A 17,538-nucleotide genomic window follows, 5' to 3' on the forward strand; every position below is an offset into this window, starting at 1 on the left:
AGGCAGACCTGTAAGAAGATCAACCAGCCATAACAGTCTGATGAGGGAAAGACTTTCCACTTGTTGTGGCCCCGCCGGGACAGGAGAGGCAGCAAAATTGTCCATCCAGACAGATGGACAGACCCTTTTGAAACTGGAATATCCTGTGTGTGGGATCCATTTCCCTTTGCACCAAACTGGGTTTCAGTGCAAGTCCACACATAACCAGTTCCGAGGGCATCCAGCCACAAGGATTATTCAGCGTTAATGCCTCACCCCCAGACACCCGGGTGACATTTCAGTTTCCTCCAGATGCGAGAAATTGTTTCATCAGCAACAACAGTGTAAAAAAACAAAAAACATAAAAGCCAGAGATGAAAGTAAAGCGTGCTGTTATGTACACCTGCCCAGTCAGACAAACTGTCGAGTCATGGCACAGTTACTGGTATCATTTGCCACATGTGATAAAATGAGATAACAAAACAACTGAATCAGCGTGTCACAAACAAAAATGTACAAACTGGTTCCAGTTTAGCCCCATCATAGGCGTGACTCCGCCTCTCGACGAACTTGCCACAAACAGGTCCATAAACATTTGTACATTTATTTCCACTGAGGGCCAAAAACACAAAACAGGCAATTCTACAGTAACAGAATTACAACAGCGCCAAAATCTACCCGTGTTTTAGCTTAGCGTTAAAATTTGCCCCAACTGTAATTCTGTTACTGTAGAACTAATCAAACAGGATTAAAACCTGTGTCATACTTCTAATGTGCATTTTTTTTGTGGTTTGTTTTGACATTATCCACAGGCGTCACACAACACATTGCCTCAATGCACAGAACATCGAAGAAGAAGCCAAAACAGTCTCCACCAGGTGTCGCCATTTTTAGCTGGCTGGCATGAACAGAGGAGAGCGAGTCGAAATTAGCGGACAGAGGCATCAAAGGGATAACGTGAATCCTTTGTACTCTTTGCTGGCACAAAGTGCTAAAGGTTGGTGGAACAGCAGCTAACTGCAAGGTAATCTGATCTACTTGTAGCATAAGGATCAACTGTAACAACAGCAAATTGTCATTTTTCTGAAATCCTGAAACATGACAAAGATTATATGTCCACAATCTTCAGTAAATATCTGACTGCAAAGGTTAGTCACACCTTTTAAAGTTTTTTTTCTCGCTTTCTGTAAACGTTCCAAAAACAAAAAAGTCATAAGGTGAAGAAACCGGTTTTCAAGAAATGAACATGTGAACTGCATCATGTGTAGCCTGTGAGCATTTACAGTATTTCATGCAAATATTACCCAAAATTAACAATGTATCCATGAGGCACAATACCTCACCTGAACTGCAGGCAGAGTACAATGAACACACAATGTCAGAACAACTGCAATTCATCTCAGACTTAACAACATGGCATCAAAGTTCTTCAGGCACCAACTTGCAACGATTCAGCCCTGGTCTGTCACCCCCCGTGGATAAACTTACAAATGCTACACAAGTAAGTATGCAAAGATGCATTATGCTAACATCACTCATTTAAAGTATTAGGTGAGTTTGAAATGTAGCTATTGACAAAATCAATCATAAACTGATCTTGGATATTGACATTGCCCTCGCGAGCTGTTGGCATGTTGCCTGCATACACTGTAGTTTTTAAAAGCTTAGTAATCTCCACACCAGCTTTGCTAAACGTGATAACTTCAACATTGTAAATTAATTCTTGTTGTTGGTGCCTCTGAAGTTTCTTCAAGTGCAATGGAAAATGTTAAAATTAATGGCAACGTGACTGCATTCGTGCAGATGTGAGCAATGAACAAAGTTGGACAAAAAAAAAATGTGTTTTTGACACTCATACAGCATTCAACTACATAATGTTTGTGGGGAAGTTACACCATTTTCTCAAAGGTAGTGCAGTGGAATCACTTCAGGATCAGGACTGTCAGAATTAATCATATGTATAAAAGGCATGGAAGTTGCAAATTTATTAGCAGATTATTAGCGTTAGCCACAACGTGACATTATGTCGGTTAATATTACGTAGTGTATTAGTCATCTCTAGTCACAGTTAAAAATCAATCTGCCAATAAAGTTTTACATTTGCTGTTCTTGCTCTGCACGCTCCTAAGATGTGGCGTATATTCGTCGTTCTCAGACAACACATTCGCCAAGGGTGGGTGAGATACCTCAGTCCACATACGGCGAGAAGCCAGAACTTCAAACTTTGGCGGACACAGCTTCATGTGACAGATTTAATGCTCATTAGGACCATAGGCTCTTTCCAAATGAACTGTGCACAGTGAGGGGGCGGGGCTGAACAACAGGTATGCCTAGGGGTGATCAAAAACAAACAGAAGTTCACAATCAGACAGCCGCCCACACCAAAAGTGGCACAGAAACCAAACTCTGCACACCCAAATAAAAAGGTTAAAAAAAAAAAAACCTCAATACTTTTTTTCAAATCCTACATCCAGCACAATAGCAACATTAACCAGATCAATATATATTTTTATAGCATTTTAAGGTACCTCATATATTTTCCTCAATATTTACAACTGTACAAGCAAAGCACACACTTCAAAGTGCACAGATTCAATACAGTATTGACTAGTTTTGCATTTACAAAGTTCATTTTCCCCTAAACAATCTGAAACTATTAAACAAAAGATCAAAACTATTTTTTATATATTTTACAGACAAAAAAAGAAAAAAGAAAAAGAAAAAAAAGGTAGAGACTCCCTTAAATTTGTCCTCTCAGTAAGACTTGTGACTTGTAAATATTTCCATGTCACGATTCTTTTAACATTTTAGGGGATTTTTTTTCCCAAAAGAAATAAACTCTATGCTCATCTTGTAGAAAAGTTAAGGCAAAGTCATTTTTCAAGTTTAAATAAAATTCAAGTTTCTCAAACACTGGATGGATATTTTACATTTTACGCATATAATTTTATACTGAGACACGGAGACGGATCTCTGTCATCACAAGAAGAAAAATAGATCAGAACAAACAGCTGTAGTTTATGGATATGGTGCATTTGCAATCATTCACCATTTCTACCAAAGAGGGAGGAAATCATCCATCCAAGTGCATGTCAGTCCTTCAAAATAAGATGAACGGGAAGATCAACCAGGTCAACCAGATAAACCACACTTTTTAAAATCGTGTTTCCCTTCTGATGGACTCCTGATTTCTTAGGATTACCCAGAATGCCGTTGTTGCAGGAAGACTTTGGCGAGACACACAAGAGCCCACACTGTAACAGGTTTTGATAAGTACATTGTGTGTTTAATTTAGCATGAGGTGAAAAATGCAGCACACGCAGGAACAGCAACAGACCTCATTTCTAACAGCTGACGGTTCATCACCAGATTCTGATGCAACATCGAGACACAAGAAGGCAACCTGTTGACATTCACACACAGCGCACTGCGTCCCAGCTGCAACACCAGCCTCAACCGCAGACTCTGATCACAAAACAAAAATCACTCCGTCCGAAGACCTCTGCAACAGACCCCGAGGACCAAAAACATGCCGTTTGAAGACCTTTGCAACAGACCCCGAGGACCAAAATCAGTCCATTTGAAGACCTCTGCAACAGGCCCCGAGGACCAAAAACATACCGATTGAAGACCTTTGCAACAGACCCCGAGGACCAAAATCAGTCCATTTGAAGACCTCTGCAACAGGCCCCAAGGACCACAATCAGTCCATATGAAGACCTCTGCAACAGGCCCCGAGGACCAAAATCACTCAGTTTGAAGACCTCTGCAACAGGCCCCGAGGACCAAAATCAGTCACTTTTAAGACCTCTGCAACAGGCCCCGAGGACCAAAATCAGTCAGTTTGAAGACCTCTGCAACAGACCCCGAGGACCAAAAACATACCGTCTGAAGACCTCTGCAACAGACCCTGAGGACCAAAAACATACCGTTTGAAGACCTCTGCAACAGGCCCCGAGGACCAAAATCATACCGTTTGAAGACCTTTGCAACAGACCCCGAGGACCAAAATCAGTCCATATGAAGACCTCTGCAACAGACCTGAGGACCACAATCAGTCCATATGAAGACCTCTGCAACAGGCCCCGAGGACCAAAATCAGTCAGTTTGAAGACCTCTGCAACAGGCCCCGAGGACCAAAATCAGTCACTTTGAAGACCTCTGCAACAGGCCCCGAGGACCAAAATCAGTCAGTTTGAAGACCTCTGCAACAGACCCCGAGGACCAAAAACATACCGTCTGAAGACCTCTGCAACAGACCCCGAGGACCAAAAACATACCGTTTGAAGACCTTTGCAACAGACCCCGAGGACCAAAAACATACCGTTTGAAGACCTTTGCAACAGACCCCGAGGACCAAAAACATACCATTTGAAAACCTCTGCAACAGACCCCGAGGACCAAAATCAGTACGTCTGAAGACCTATGCAACAGACCCTGAGGACCATAATCAGTCCGTTTGAAAACCTCTGCAACAGACCCCGAGGACCAAAAACAGATCACTTGAAGACCTCTGCAACAGACCCGGAGGACCAAAAACAGATCACTTGAAGACCTCTGCAACAGACCCGGAGGACCAAAAACAGATCACTTGAAGACCTCTGCAACAGACCCCGAGGACCAAAAACATATCACTTGAAGACCTCTGCAACAGGCCCGGAGGACCAAAAACAGATCACTTGAAGACCTCTGCAACAGACCCCGAGGACCAAAAACATATCACTTGAAGACCTCTGCAACAGCCCCCGAGGACCAAAAACAGATCACTTGAAGACCTTTGTACACTTACCTCAGAAATGCAGCTACAAAGTGACACCTAAGCCAGAAAAATCAGTCAAAGCACAACTATCAGCCAGGAACAGTCTGTCCCCTGGTGGACGTAGTTTGAATTCCATGCAGGCTCCACAAATCAGACACTCAAAGGGCAACAACTGGCCTTTTTTTTTTTTTTTTTTTTTTGAGTTTTTGAAGTTCTTCTGATTCATGTTTCTGACAGAGACTGACAACGATCAGGCAAAGGAGGCGAAATTAATGAAAGACTACTTTAGAGGTTGACAGCTACTGAGTTTACACCAACTTAAAAACCTGATATGTAGAGTGCTGGTTGATTCCAAATACAAGTCACTTATTTAATTTTTTTTTAACTGCAATGTAATGTCTCGCAGTTAAATTATGTTTTGTAAACTAAATCGATTTCTGCCACCACCATTATGTTTTTGTAAATTCATTTCATTTATAAACTACAATGTTTAATCAACAGCAGCACATTTCAAGCAAAGCTCCAGTTATTTCAAACAGCTGGTCCTTTAGTTTGGCCATACATGATAAAAACATGAATCAGAAGGAGCGCCAACAGCTGAATCCACCATGGTGTTGAAGAGGCTCGGAAGCTCATTTTTCTGGTAGTTGGCGCTGATGGCCACCAAAGCTGAGTGTGAACAAAATCAATGACTTTCTGCAACTTCATCCTGATGTACCTCAACAAACTCCATGAATGTGGTTTTATCTGCTTTTGTGTGTGTGTGTGTGGTTGGGGGAATTGACATACATACTCTTTAGACACTCTTTTGAAGGGAAGAAAAAACTGACTGGCCACTTGAATTTCAATATGCAGCCAGATGATAAATTACACGGCTCAAAATTAAAAGATACTCCAATCATATTGAAAAGTATACCAAAGATTCACCAAAGATCACAAAGATTCCAAAAAGATATAGTTTGGACTGTCTGTGACTAAATATTCTGGTGTTATGGGGTAAAAACAGCAAGAACGGTGACAAAGGTCAATTTCAGTTTGTACAGGGGTCAAAAGTTGCTCCAATTTTGGTAAAAAAGTGCTACAAATTATTGGTTGAGCTAATAGGATTAAAAATTGAATAGTTTCAACTGTGCTGAATGCTTGGTCTGCAAAGTAAAGGTCAAACAATGTTGACGGCCACTGGATTCTATGGCATTTCACGTTAGTTACCCCATAATGTGATAACTAAGTATGACACACTGTGCAAACTATTCCTTTTTAAAATCCAATTAACTCAATCAATAATCTGCATCACTATCAAAATTTTCTCACCGTCATGTGAAGAAATGCAGGAATTTAGGTCCAGAGAAACAAGATTGGGAACCACTGGAAATTAAGCTAAGTATCTAAAGCCTGACAATATTTTGGAATTTTCTGAGTCACCTGACCCCCCCCCCCCCCCCCCAAAAAAACATGCACGCAAAAATGACTGCTGCCTCAGAGTTCACAACCTTCAACATGAAATCTGTCTTTCAGTACACATGCTGAGCTGCACTCACCAAACTTGAGAGCATCACCACCAAAATTAAACAAATCATCATCATGTCTTTAAAATTCTTACGAGCTCAAACAGACATACCCGAAACTTCTTTACAGAGCAAAAAAAAAAAGTTGCTGCATCGACAGCATTTCGCCGGGTTTTTGTGATGAACGTTTCACTGGATGAAACACTGGACTTTCTTGAAGGGAACTTTAACTCACTTCAATCTGCCTGTAAGTGTGTGAAACCATGTTGAGCTCTGCAGCTAGAAATCAAGCATTTTTGACAAATCACGTGAACGTTTCTAGGATTTGACATTAAGAAAAAGAAAAAACATGCCACGGTTTGAACAGAGGAAGAATCTAATTACATTTGGTCTACTGATAGCAGGAACAAGGACATCAAAACCTAAACCTCCACTAACCTCAGAACACCAAACAACCCCTCAAAATAAAAGCAGACATAAGATTTTTTTATTCTTTTATGATAAACTGTGCTCCCATCCGCCTGTCTGATACCTCATCTCAAATCAGAATCAATTCAACTGTCACATGGATTTTAAATTCCTGATTATAACAGGGATTCTGTATGTGAATCCTACACCTACTGATCCTGCACCTGACACATCATATGTTGCGTTTCCCCATCAATAATTGACAAAAAAAAAAAGCCCATCCTAAAGTCCAAACAGCCAAATATCACTTCCAATATTCAAAAACAAACAGGAAGTGTAGCAGCCAACAATCACTGACATTTGCTCATCAGTTAGTCATTAAACATGAAGGAAAAAACAAAACCCAAAGATCACATTTTCCCACAGTCCACGAGGTCTTTGAACATCTCCTTTGGCCCACACTGGGCTCTAAACTCAATTTGCTGTTTGGTGATGCTGTGGAAAGGAGGAAATATTCATATTTATGCAGATAGTTTCAGAAAAAAAAAAAAAAAAATTTGAATTTCTGTTTGGTAGATTGTTAACGTTCTGGTGACTGACTTCTAACCCAAAAATCCTTTCAGCTCCAATAGTAAGTCCCCTCAGCTGCTCCCTTGTTTTCAGTCAGGGTCGTCACAGCAGATCCAAGGTGGATATGCATGTTGAATTGGCACAAGTTTTAGGCTGGATGCCCTTGCTGACGTAACTCCACATTTCATGGAGAAATGTTACAGGTGTGGGGTTTGAACCGGGAACCTTATGCACTGAAACCAAGCACACTAACTACTTAGCCACCACCTGTGCTTCATTTCATCTCCAATGCAACCAAACCTTCCTTACAAATTCGTGGCCAAAATGACACCAGCGGGCTGCTTGAGTCCTTATTTTATAGCTTTAGCTTAAGAAGACCCCCCCCCGCTACCTGACAAGCAATGCAGCGTACAGTAAAACCAAGCTGCCACAGATGAACACGATTTACAGAGCTGACCCGACAGTCACCAGCGGTAAACAGATTAATGACAACAGACAATCGCATCAACTAAACAATCCAGATCCGGCTGCAGTGAGACACCTGTCTGTTCTTGCATATGAATGTGAGTAAGTATCAAAAGTCTGTTAATTATGCGCCATAATTAAGCTACATCAAGTCGCACATCAGTGCCGCAACATGCAAACCAAGCCCTTCCCACCATAAGAGCCAAACAAGGTGGAGCCTGTTGTACGCACGCCGCTACCACTAAATGCTGCAGGGCCCTTTAGAGAGGAAACGGTATGTTTCAGTGTTTGTGTCGTCACACAAGCCGACAACTATATCATGAAAAAGGAGCAAAATAAATAAAGAAGAAGAAACGCGGTGCTTTACATGCACAATAAAGTGCCTTTTGTCTGCAAGCCCTGATCCAGAAAAGGCGGCGTCCTCGTTGCTTGTTTGACTGCTGATTCTGGATTATTAGCACTAAGAAGCCCTGAATTGACATCCTTATTTTTGTATGTGTGGATTTCTGAAGCGTAGTGGATTTGGAGGACTTCAACAATGGCGGGGCATTCTCCTACTGTGGGGACTTAGGTGGGGTGTGATGAGGGTCTTTGCTGGGGGGTTTCCCTGGATGCGGGGGCGGGGAGGTCCATCGTCCAGCAGGCCTTCGAGCCTCCCGCGGCGGTCTGCTTGTTGTTATGGTGGCCACACCAGACTTGGAGGAGGCGGCGTAAGTCTCTCTGGTCTTGGTCTCCCCTACAGGGGTCAAGATTTCGGGACACTTTTTCTCTTCAGTGTTAACACATGCTGGCTTTGCTTCCTTGGGGGCCGGTGGCTGCTGGGATGCTGGAGTGTCCTTAACCCGTTGGCAGATTTCAGCATATGAAGGTTTCTTCAGCTCCTGGGAAGAAACAACGAGCTGTATAATTTAACACTTTAATGACAAAGGACACAACAGCAAGTGAGAAAAGGAGGATGAAGCATTAATGAAGACCAACAGATGGAAGCGATACTGACTGTGGCAGCGCCGTTGACTTGCACAGACTTGCTTGCAGTGGACAGAGTGCCAGGAACTCGCTCTACAGACAGCTGTACCTCCTTCGGCTTCACCTCCGTCACTTTCGCCTCCCTGAAATGAACACAACCGCACTGAGACCCAGTCGCTGCTTCTTTTCTGCGCAGGTTAGAATGATTTAACTCAAAGGCAGAATGGACGAAAGCAGTCAGAATTTCACTTTCCAGGAAGGGTTTAAAGCCAGAACCTTCTTACTGTGGCTTCACCACAGGTCCATGATTACTCAGTGTGCTATCAGCTACGCAACAGCATCACCTGCTGGCAAGAGCTGTAGTTAGTTTATGAATCAACTGTTCTAATGTTTTCAGCCATTCTGATTTGGGTTGTCCACACACAACAGCAAAAGCATCATGGACACAGACTGATAATATTTGGTGGAGAGATCCGCTTTAGTCAGGGAAGAAACACCAGGAGTTCAATTTTGAGACCGATGCAGAACTTTATAAAAAAATGTCTCCTTGATTTCTAATGCATCTGCACTTCAGCTCCGTTCAGGACAAACACAAAAATGCTGCACCTCGTTAGACGTATCCACTGACAAAAAATTCAAGCCGCATTTAAACATTAAAGGCCAGATGCTCTGTTCACAAATAGAAAATCAACCAGTATCTGCCAAAATGTCCACGGCCATTAGCAGCTTCCAGGCACATTGTTAACACGTTAACCTGATAAACTATTTCTGCTGATGTCTGTTAAATGTAGATCGCTACATGTAAAAAAAGAGGTGAAATGCCATATTCTTTGAGCACTGTTGCTTCCTGTTCTGTATCAGAAAAACAAAGTACTTCCAAAAGATGGAGACACTGAAAGAAGTCAATCCTAAGCTCAACAGCCCAGCTAATGAATTTTCTACATATGTTGTAGCCATGTTTGTACCCATGCAAAAACATTCAGTAAAAAGGCAGAATGAAATGTCATGCCAGTAAATTAAAAAAAAAAAAAAAAGGTTTTTTTCCACCCTAAAATCTGTTCTCTGACCTCTCAGTTGAAGGCACAAACAAAAAGACACGGTAGAGCTGGAGACAGATTTTCGTTGGGTGTAATGAGGATGGACAGATTTAGCAATAAGCATATCAGAGGGACAGCACACGTCAGATGGTTTGGAGACAAAGCCAGAGAGGTGAGACAGATTGTTTGGACATGTACAAAGGGGGGACCCAGGGTATACAGGGAGAAGGATGCTGAGGATGGAGCCAACAGGCATGAGGAGGCCAAAGAGGAGGTTTATGGATGTGCTGATGGAAGACATGCAGGGGGAAATGAGACTGGTGATAATGGTACAAATATTTCATGAGGTGAAAGCTGGAACATACCATTCACCGAGGCGAAGCCAAGTTGGATGATATGTTCCAGCTTTCACTGAATTAAATATTCGTTCCATTGAAAGAATGTAAAAACAATTATTTGTTTTATATAATGGCTAAAACAGATCCTTGTCATTTGATATATTCATTTATAATAATTTACATTTTGGTGCGTCACTGCACTGACTGTGTACTTCAAAAGAAAGAAAAAAAAAAAAAAAAAAAAAAGAAAAAGACTGTACTTCCTCACTCCAGTGAAAAATCATGTCAGAAATTTGTCCAGCTTTGGTGCATCACTGCTGCAACAATCCAACACGAACTTTAAATAGGAGTCCAAAAATAATTCTGACAATGTCGTGCACGATGCCACAAACCAACTTCGTATACTTCCAAAAAAAGACTGTACTTCCTCAGTGCAGCGAAAAAAAAAAAAAAAAAGAAGAAAAAAGAAAAATCACATCAGAAATTAGTCCAACGTTTCATTCTAATTTCCTGCTAACAGCTCTTCATGCCTCCAGATGGCTTACAGCGCAGTGGATTAATTTTGTGTGCGCGTGCGTGCGTTCGGAGAATTAGCTCCTCCAAGTCATCATCCATCAGCAAAACAAACTCTGCATATTTAGCTAAGCGCTGCCCGCACTACTGGGTGTGGTACGCAGCGTGCAATTGTACCAAACGTATGGAAACAAATTTGCATGCTAAATGGAACCAAACTGCACTCTGTGTACAAGATGATTTGTGACGCTCGCCACAGTTCAGATACAACTTTTAAAAAACGTGCAAGGATTCAGTGTGGTTCTTACACTGCTGGGAGGGATGGGCTGTGTGGAGGACCGGAGGCTGGGGTCAGGGTGGTCGAAGACTGCAAGTTTGTAGGCATTGGGGAGGTGGAGGACCGAAGAGGCTCTTTGTGGCCAGCTATAGAGGAGGCACCTCCAGCACAGTCATCAGCACTTACATTCTGTAACAAGCATGTGAAAAGAAAGAGTCACAAAGCAGTGAATTCTTACACTTGGCGGCTTCTGAACTTCAAACATCTGGAAATTGTAGCCACTCAGGAAATAAGTTTGACACCTTTTTTCAAATAACCTCTGCAAATTAAAGTCCCTTCTGCCTTCAAACTGCTGTGTGTTCCCACCAAATCACAACAGGTAAAAGAAGGAGAAAAAGACCAACAAGGAAAAAAGCACTCTGGACCATTTTTCTTCTCCACTTAAATTGATGTGAAGACCAGGTGACGACTTATTTGGCACCGCCACAAGAGGAAATCAGTAAGTGCCCCGTCACACACAGACCAACTCCACAAAGGCCGCACTGCATCCTGAAAATGCTAATAAACATAGCAAAATGGGGGGGGGGGGGGGGGGATGCAGTTTTCAAGTCTATACTTTGTGCTGATTGCATCCCAACTGTATTCTTACAGCGTCCAACACGCTTGCAAGCTTCTTACCACACGCAATTCATCCTTACTACAATTGCATCAGATTATACACGTAAAACATTCAGACTGCACGCATCAATACTGCGTGATGTGTTGTGTTGCACTTTCATTCTTTCTGCAAGTTTTATTTGTCCACATGTAGGACCAACAATAAAATAGTTAGAAAAACAACTCTACTGAAAAACATGTCTGCATCTTCTCTTCATCACTCGCATGCGGGAGGGCCCATGCTTTGAAGCAACCCTTGATCTGTACACAGCGGAGAGGTCTTTTCAATTTCGGCACCATGGACAGCGAACAGTACATTCTACTCACAAAGCAGTTCACAGTTTGATGGTGGATGAGCCCCTCCACGCCACACTTTGACTACGTCAGTGAAGTTCTTACTCGGATTAGTTACTTCATTAATACATCAATGCAGTCCAAAGTTCAACCACCTCATGGGTTTCTACTGCGTTCCTCTTACACCAGACAAGCTCTTACTGTGTCCACCCATTTTTTTGCAGAAATAGTGGAAATATGTCCGAGTATGATAGAGTTTAAAGGTACATTGTACTCACTTTGGAGTCAGTATACAACCCCTGGCAATAATTATGGAATCACCAGCCTCAGAGGATGTTCATTCAGTTGTTTACTTTTGTAGAAATAAAGCAGATCACAGACATGACACAAAACTAAAATTATTTCAAATGGCAACTTTCTGGCTTTAAGAAACACTATAAGAAATCAGGAAAAATAATTGTGGCAGTCAGTAACGGTTACTTTTTTAGACCAAGCAGAGGGGAAAAAACATGGACTCACTCAATTCTGAGGAATAAATTATGGAATCACCCTGTAAATTTTCATCCCCAAAACTAACACCTGCATCAAATCAGATATGCTCGTTAGTCTGCATCTAAAAAGGAGTGATCACACCTTGGAGAGCTGTTGCACCAAGTGGACTGACATGAATCATGGCTCCAACACGAGAGATGTCGATTGAAACAAAGGAGAGGATTATCAAACTCTTAAGAGGGTAAATCATCACGCAATGTTGCAAAAGATGTTGGTTGTTCACAGTCAGCTGTGTTTAAACTCTGGACCAAATACAAACAACATGGGAAGGTTGTTAAAGGCAAACATACTGGTAGACCAAGGAAGACAAAGCATCAAAGACAAAAGTCAAAGCGTCAAGACAGAAAACTTAAAGCAATATGTCTCAAAAATCAAAAATGCACAACAAATGAGGAACGAATGGGAAGAAACTGGAGTCAACGTCTGTGACCGAACTGTAAGAAACCGCCTAAAGGAAATGGGATTTACATACAGAAAAGCTAAATGAAAGCCATCATTAACACCTAAACAGAAAAAAAACAAGGTTACAATGGGCTAAGGAAAAGCAATCATGGACTGTGGATGACTGGATGAAAGTCATATTCAGTGATGAATCTCGAATCTACATTGGGCAAGGTGATGATGCTGGAACTTTTGTTTGGTGCCGTTCTAATGAGATTTATAAAGATGACTGCCTGAAGAGAACATGTAAATTTCCACAGTCATTGATGATATGGGGCTGCATGTCAGGTAAAGGCACTGGGAAGATGGCTGTCATTACATCATCAATAAATGCACAAGTTTACATTGATATTTTGGACACTTTTCTTATCCCATCAACTTAAAGGATGTTTGGGGATGATGAAATCATTTTTCAAGATGATAATGCATCTTGCCATAGAGCAAAAACTGTGAAAACATTCCTTACAAAAAGACACATAGGGTCAATGTCATGGCCTGCAAATAGTCCGGATCGTAATCCAATTGAAAATCTTTGGTGGAAGTTGAAGAAAATGGTCCATGACAAGGCTCCAACCTGCAAAGCTGATCTGGCAACAGCAATCAGAGAAAGTTGGAGCCAGACTGATCAAGAGTACTGTTTGTCACTCATTAAGTCCATGCCTCAGAGACTGCAAGCTGTTATACGAGGTCTATTAGAAAAGTATCCGACCTTATTATTTTTTTTCAAAAACCATATGGATTTGAATCACGTGTGATTACATCAGACATGCTTGAACCCTCGTGGGCATGCAAGAGTTTTTTCATGCCTGTCGGTTACGTCATTCGCCTGTGGGCAGTCTGAGTGAGGAGTGGCCCACCCTCTCGTCGATTTTTTCATTGTTTAGGAATGGCTCAGAGACTGCTGCTTTGTTTGATCAAAATGTTTTCAAAAACTGTAAGGCACAACTGAGTGGACACCATTCGATAAATTCAGCTGGTTTTCGGTAAAAAGTTTAACGGCTGATGAGAGATTTTAGTCTGTAAGTGTCGCTTAATGATGGCCCACGGCGCCTGATGGCAATCTGCGCTCCGAGGCGGCGTCGTCTCGCTGTTTCAAGCTGAAAACTTCCACATTTCAGGCTCTGTTCACCCAGGTCATCGTCAGAGAACAGAGAAGTTTCAGAAGAGGTCGGCATGAGGAGTTTATGCGGACATTCCACTGTTAAAGGAGATTTTGTAATGAAAGAACGTGCGGGCAGATTCGCATGTCGGGCCGGACCCGACCGCGGGGGGTCGCCACAGGAAAAACACCTCCATTGGAAACCTTAACGGACAAGTTGGAACATGCCCAGCTGTTAAACAATTTCTCAGATACTCACTTGTTGAAAGCCATCAAAAGCCGCCTGAATTTTACAAATGGTTTTCAACACGGAGGTGTTTTTCCTGTCGCGGCGCAGACGGATTTGTGGCGGCGTCACGGAACCGACTCGGCGAATTTGCCCGCACGTTCTTTCATTACAAAATCTCCTTTAACAGTGGAATGTCCGCATAAACTCCTCATGCCGACTTCTTCTGAAACTTCTGTTCTCTGACGACGACCTGGGTGAACAGAGCCTTAAATTAGGATGTTTTCAGCTCGAAACAGCCAGACGGACGCCACTTCTGACCGCGCCGATCTGCTTTGTGAGCTGTCCTTAAAGCGAAAGAAACTCCACAATCTCTCATCAGCCGTTAAACTTTTCACAGAGAACCAGCTGAATTTCTTGAATAGTGTCCACTCGGATATCCCTCACAGGTCATGAAAAAATTTTGATAAAGCAACGCGCGCCGTCTCCAGCAGCGTCTCAGACAAAGGATTACAGCCGAGATGGCTGGACCAGTGCTCACTCAAAGCCTGCCCACAGGCAGATGACATCACCGACACGTGTGAAAAAACTCACGCATGCGCACGAGGGTTCAAGCATGTCTGGTGTAATCGCACGTGATTCAAATCCATATAGGTTTTTTTTTTCTAAAACTGCCGGTTAGTTTTCTAATAAACCTCGTAAAAGCCAGAGGTGGTGCAACAAAATACTAGTGATGTGTTGGAGCGTTCTTTTGTTTTTCATGGTTCCATAATTTTTTCCTCATATTGAGTGAGTCCATATTTTTTTCCCTCTGCTTGGTCTAAAAAAGTAAGTTACTGACTGCCACAATTTTTTTTCCTGATTTCTTATAGTGTTTCTTAAAGCCAGAAAGATGCCATTTGAAATGACTTTAGTTTTGTGTCATGTCTGTGATCTGCTTTTTTTCTACAAAATCAAACAACTGAACATCCTCCGAGGCCAGTGATTCCATAATTTTTGCCAGGGGTTGTATGATGTTTCCACTCAGCCAACAAAGGAACCCCTCGTGTTTCCTTACCTGTTCATTGGCCATGACCACACTGCTGGCCAATCTGCTGTCGAACACATCATCGGTTTTCAGCTGGCCGGCAGCTCCAGGCAGCGGAGGGAAGCTGGAGAGGCCCAGCTCGAAGCTCGGAGATGGTGGTTTGGGTGGAGGAGGTGGTGACAGGGGCGTCACTCTCTGGCATGACAGCAACAAATACAGTCAGTAAAACAAGACGACTAACACGATACAGGCAACAGGCTATCAAAACTACAGCGATATGTAAGTACAATTGGATTTTTGATCCTATTTGAGAATCACAATTTTAGCCAAATTACAATTTAAACCAAAACCTAACCCAGTTTCTTTTTTAGTGACTATGCAGGATTAGCAAAAAGCAATGAAAGTACTCAAAAGTCTACCATTACTTAAAAAAATAATTGATAAAAAAATTATATACCACAACAATACACAGAACAGATACATTAAAATGACAAAACTTACTGTAAACTTGTCATCCCTCTTTTTCCTAGAAGCAGAAACATTTTTCCTTTAAGAAAGAGAACACCTTCAATTTTCAAAACATTCATTTCTCCTGAAACAGCGTCTTAGACAATTTTACTACAAGTTAATATTTAGCAGTTCCGGCTGTTTTAGAGCTCCATGTACAGGTTTGCCCCCTAAAAATAAAAATAAAAACCACTGTTAAAGTGTCTTATACCATCAGTGGATCCAAATGCATGATTCCCACTTGAGCTGAAAGTCTCTTGTAATAGTCTGGTCTGGTATTGTGTGCATTAAAACACAGACCAACTGAAGCATAAAATCACATAGTTATTTCTGCCAACATCAGACACTGCAAAAACTCTGGAAAACACAGCTATACAGTGTGTGTCACTTTATGTGTGTCATTTTTATTGTGGGCAGCCTAAGACACAATAACCATGCTGTCTCATCAGTATCTTGATATGCCATACCTGTGCGGTGGGATGGATTATCTCAGCAAAAAAGAAGTGCTCACTAACACAGATTTAAACAGATTTGTGAACAATATTTGAGAGAAATAGGTCTTTTAGGTATACAGAAAATGTTTTAGGTCTTTAAGGCCAGCTCATGAAAAATGGGAGCAAAAACAAAAGTGTTGCGTTTATATTTTTGTTCAGTGTACATAAACATACCAAACGGCAAATGTCAGCGCACACACTGTGTTTTCTGTATTCTGCTGCAAGCAGGGGCTTTTATTTTTACACACCCACGAACAGAGATGGTGGCGTTAGACATCAAACGCAGTACAGTTTTCACTCATGGTAAAGGCAACATGACACTTAACTAAACTGACTGACTACAAAAACAAAATAAATTAACAACACTAACACTGGTAAACTAACATGAACCACAATAATATTTAAAAACCCCAAACCCCGAAATCCCATGGTGCATTGTAGCACAATACTCATTGTTCACTGTTAGCTAATGTCGCCAATTTCTCCAAAATATTAGTCCTATCAACTTTACTTTTTGCAGCGTTCATCCTTGATCCAAAATACATATGCATACCAAATGGCAAATGTCAGCTCTCCCCAGTTTCTTCGTGATCGAATCCACACACACGTACATACGCATACAGGGGCCACTTGGCTGTTATAATATAGAAGTATGGATTTGGCCATGCTATAATTTCCAAATCACTGACGGACTGATGAGTTATTGACCGTGTTTGTGGTATTGATCACCTGTGCTTTTTAGTTATGTTCATGCTGCACTTGTTAATTGTCCAGAAGCGCACGCGTTGTGTCACTGTTGCTGACAAGTAAAATTAGCCTTCAGCCTGAATTTTACTTCCCAATATTCCTTTTCCACTTTGTACTACACAATAAAAATCCTTTTTGCCACACTGTGGTTGTGTCTTTCATGTCGTGAGCCAATTTCTTTCCTCTGTGGTGACAAAGGTAACATGTTCTTTGTATGAAAACTGGCTATTCAGTGAGCATTCACCTTCCTCGTCCCATTCCGAGTGAGTAGTCTGTGCTGCTGGGCTCTGTTACACGCCCTGTGCCCACAGTGTCCCTGCGAGGAAAGGCCGCGTTGGAAGGTAACCTGGTTCTTGGCTGGCTGGTGGGAAGTCGTGTTGCTGGGCTGTTGCGGACACCGTTGAGTAAACGTTCACTGGGAAAGCTGTGAAAAAGTCCCGGGCTATCCAGAAGCCCAGAACTGCGGTCCGTTGAGGGGACAGTTGGCCTCAGGTGTGGTTTACTGTGATTCCTGCAACAATCAGAAGCATTTTTTGTTTTAACCCCAACAGGTCCAAAATAAAAAAAGTGGGATTTCAGCTGAAGTCAATGGAAGTACCGTAATTAGAGAGGAACAGGGGTCAAATTGACAAATGTTAAGACATACAACACTTAAGGACATAAAAATTCATTTTACC

At 42.0% G+C, this 17,538-nt stretch overlaps 1 protein-coding gene and 2 long non-coding RNA genes across 4 annotated transcripts in view; 1 reads left to right on the top strand and 2 right to left on the bottom strand.

Annotated features, from left to right (window-relative positions):
- The first annotated feature begins 567 nt into the window (after positions 1 to 567).
- Positions 568 to 2,653, top strand: LOC117521099. The gene is made up of 2 exons (XR_004563887.1): positions 568 to 2,366; positions 2,406 to 2,653. It is a non-coding gene; the product is annotated as an uncharacterized LOC117521099 (long non-coding RNA).
- A 208-nt stretch (positions 2,654 to 2,861) lies between these two features.
- LOC117521098 lies at positions 2,862 to 5,486 on the bottom strand. Its single transcript, XR_004563886.1, has 2 exons — positions 4,205 to 5,486; positions 2,862 to 3,444 (listed from the first exon to the last, which is right to left on the bottom strand). It is a non-coding gene; the product is annotated as an uncharacterized LOC117521098 (long non-coding RNA).
- A 1,250-nt stretch (positions 5,487 to 6,736) lies between these two features.
- larp4b (La ribonucleoprotein 4B) overlaps positions 6,737 to 17,538 on the bottom strand; it is an 84,159-nt gene continuing 73,357 nt past the window's right edge. The window contains exons 12-17 of one of the 2 annotated variants that reach the window (XM_034182414.1): positions 17,106 to 17,372; positions 15,615 to 15,639; positions 15,144 to 15,308; positions 10,849 to 11,006; positions 8,684 to 8,795; positions 6,737 to 8,567 (exon numbers count right to left, since the gene is read on the bottom strand). In XM_034182414.1, coding sequence (XP_034038305.1) covers positions 8,241 to 8,567; positions 8,684 to 8,795; positions 10,849 to 11,006; positions 15,144 to 15,308; positions 15,615 to 15,639; positions 17,106 to 17,372 — 1,054 coding nt within the window. In that variant the 3' untranslated portion in view covers positions 6,737 to 8,240. Of the gene's footprint in view, positions 8,568 to 8,683; positions 8,796 to 10,848; positions 11,007 to 15,143; positions 15,309 to 15,614; positions 15,661 to 17,105; positions 17,373 to 17,538 lie in introns of both variants that reach the window. The other variant, XM_034182413.1, reaches the window with a different exon arrangement.

The sequence above is a fragment of the Thalassophryne amazonica genome, chromosome 12, assembly GCF_902500255.1.
Source record: "Thalassophryne amazonica chromosome 12, fThaAma1.1, whole genome shotgun sequence".
NCBI lineage: Eukaryota > Metazoa > Chordata > Actinopteri > Batrachoidiformes > Batrachoididae > Thalassophryne > Thalassophryne amazonica.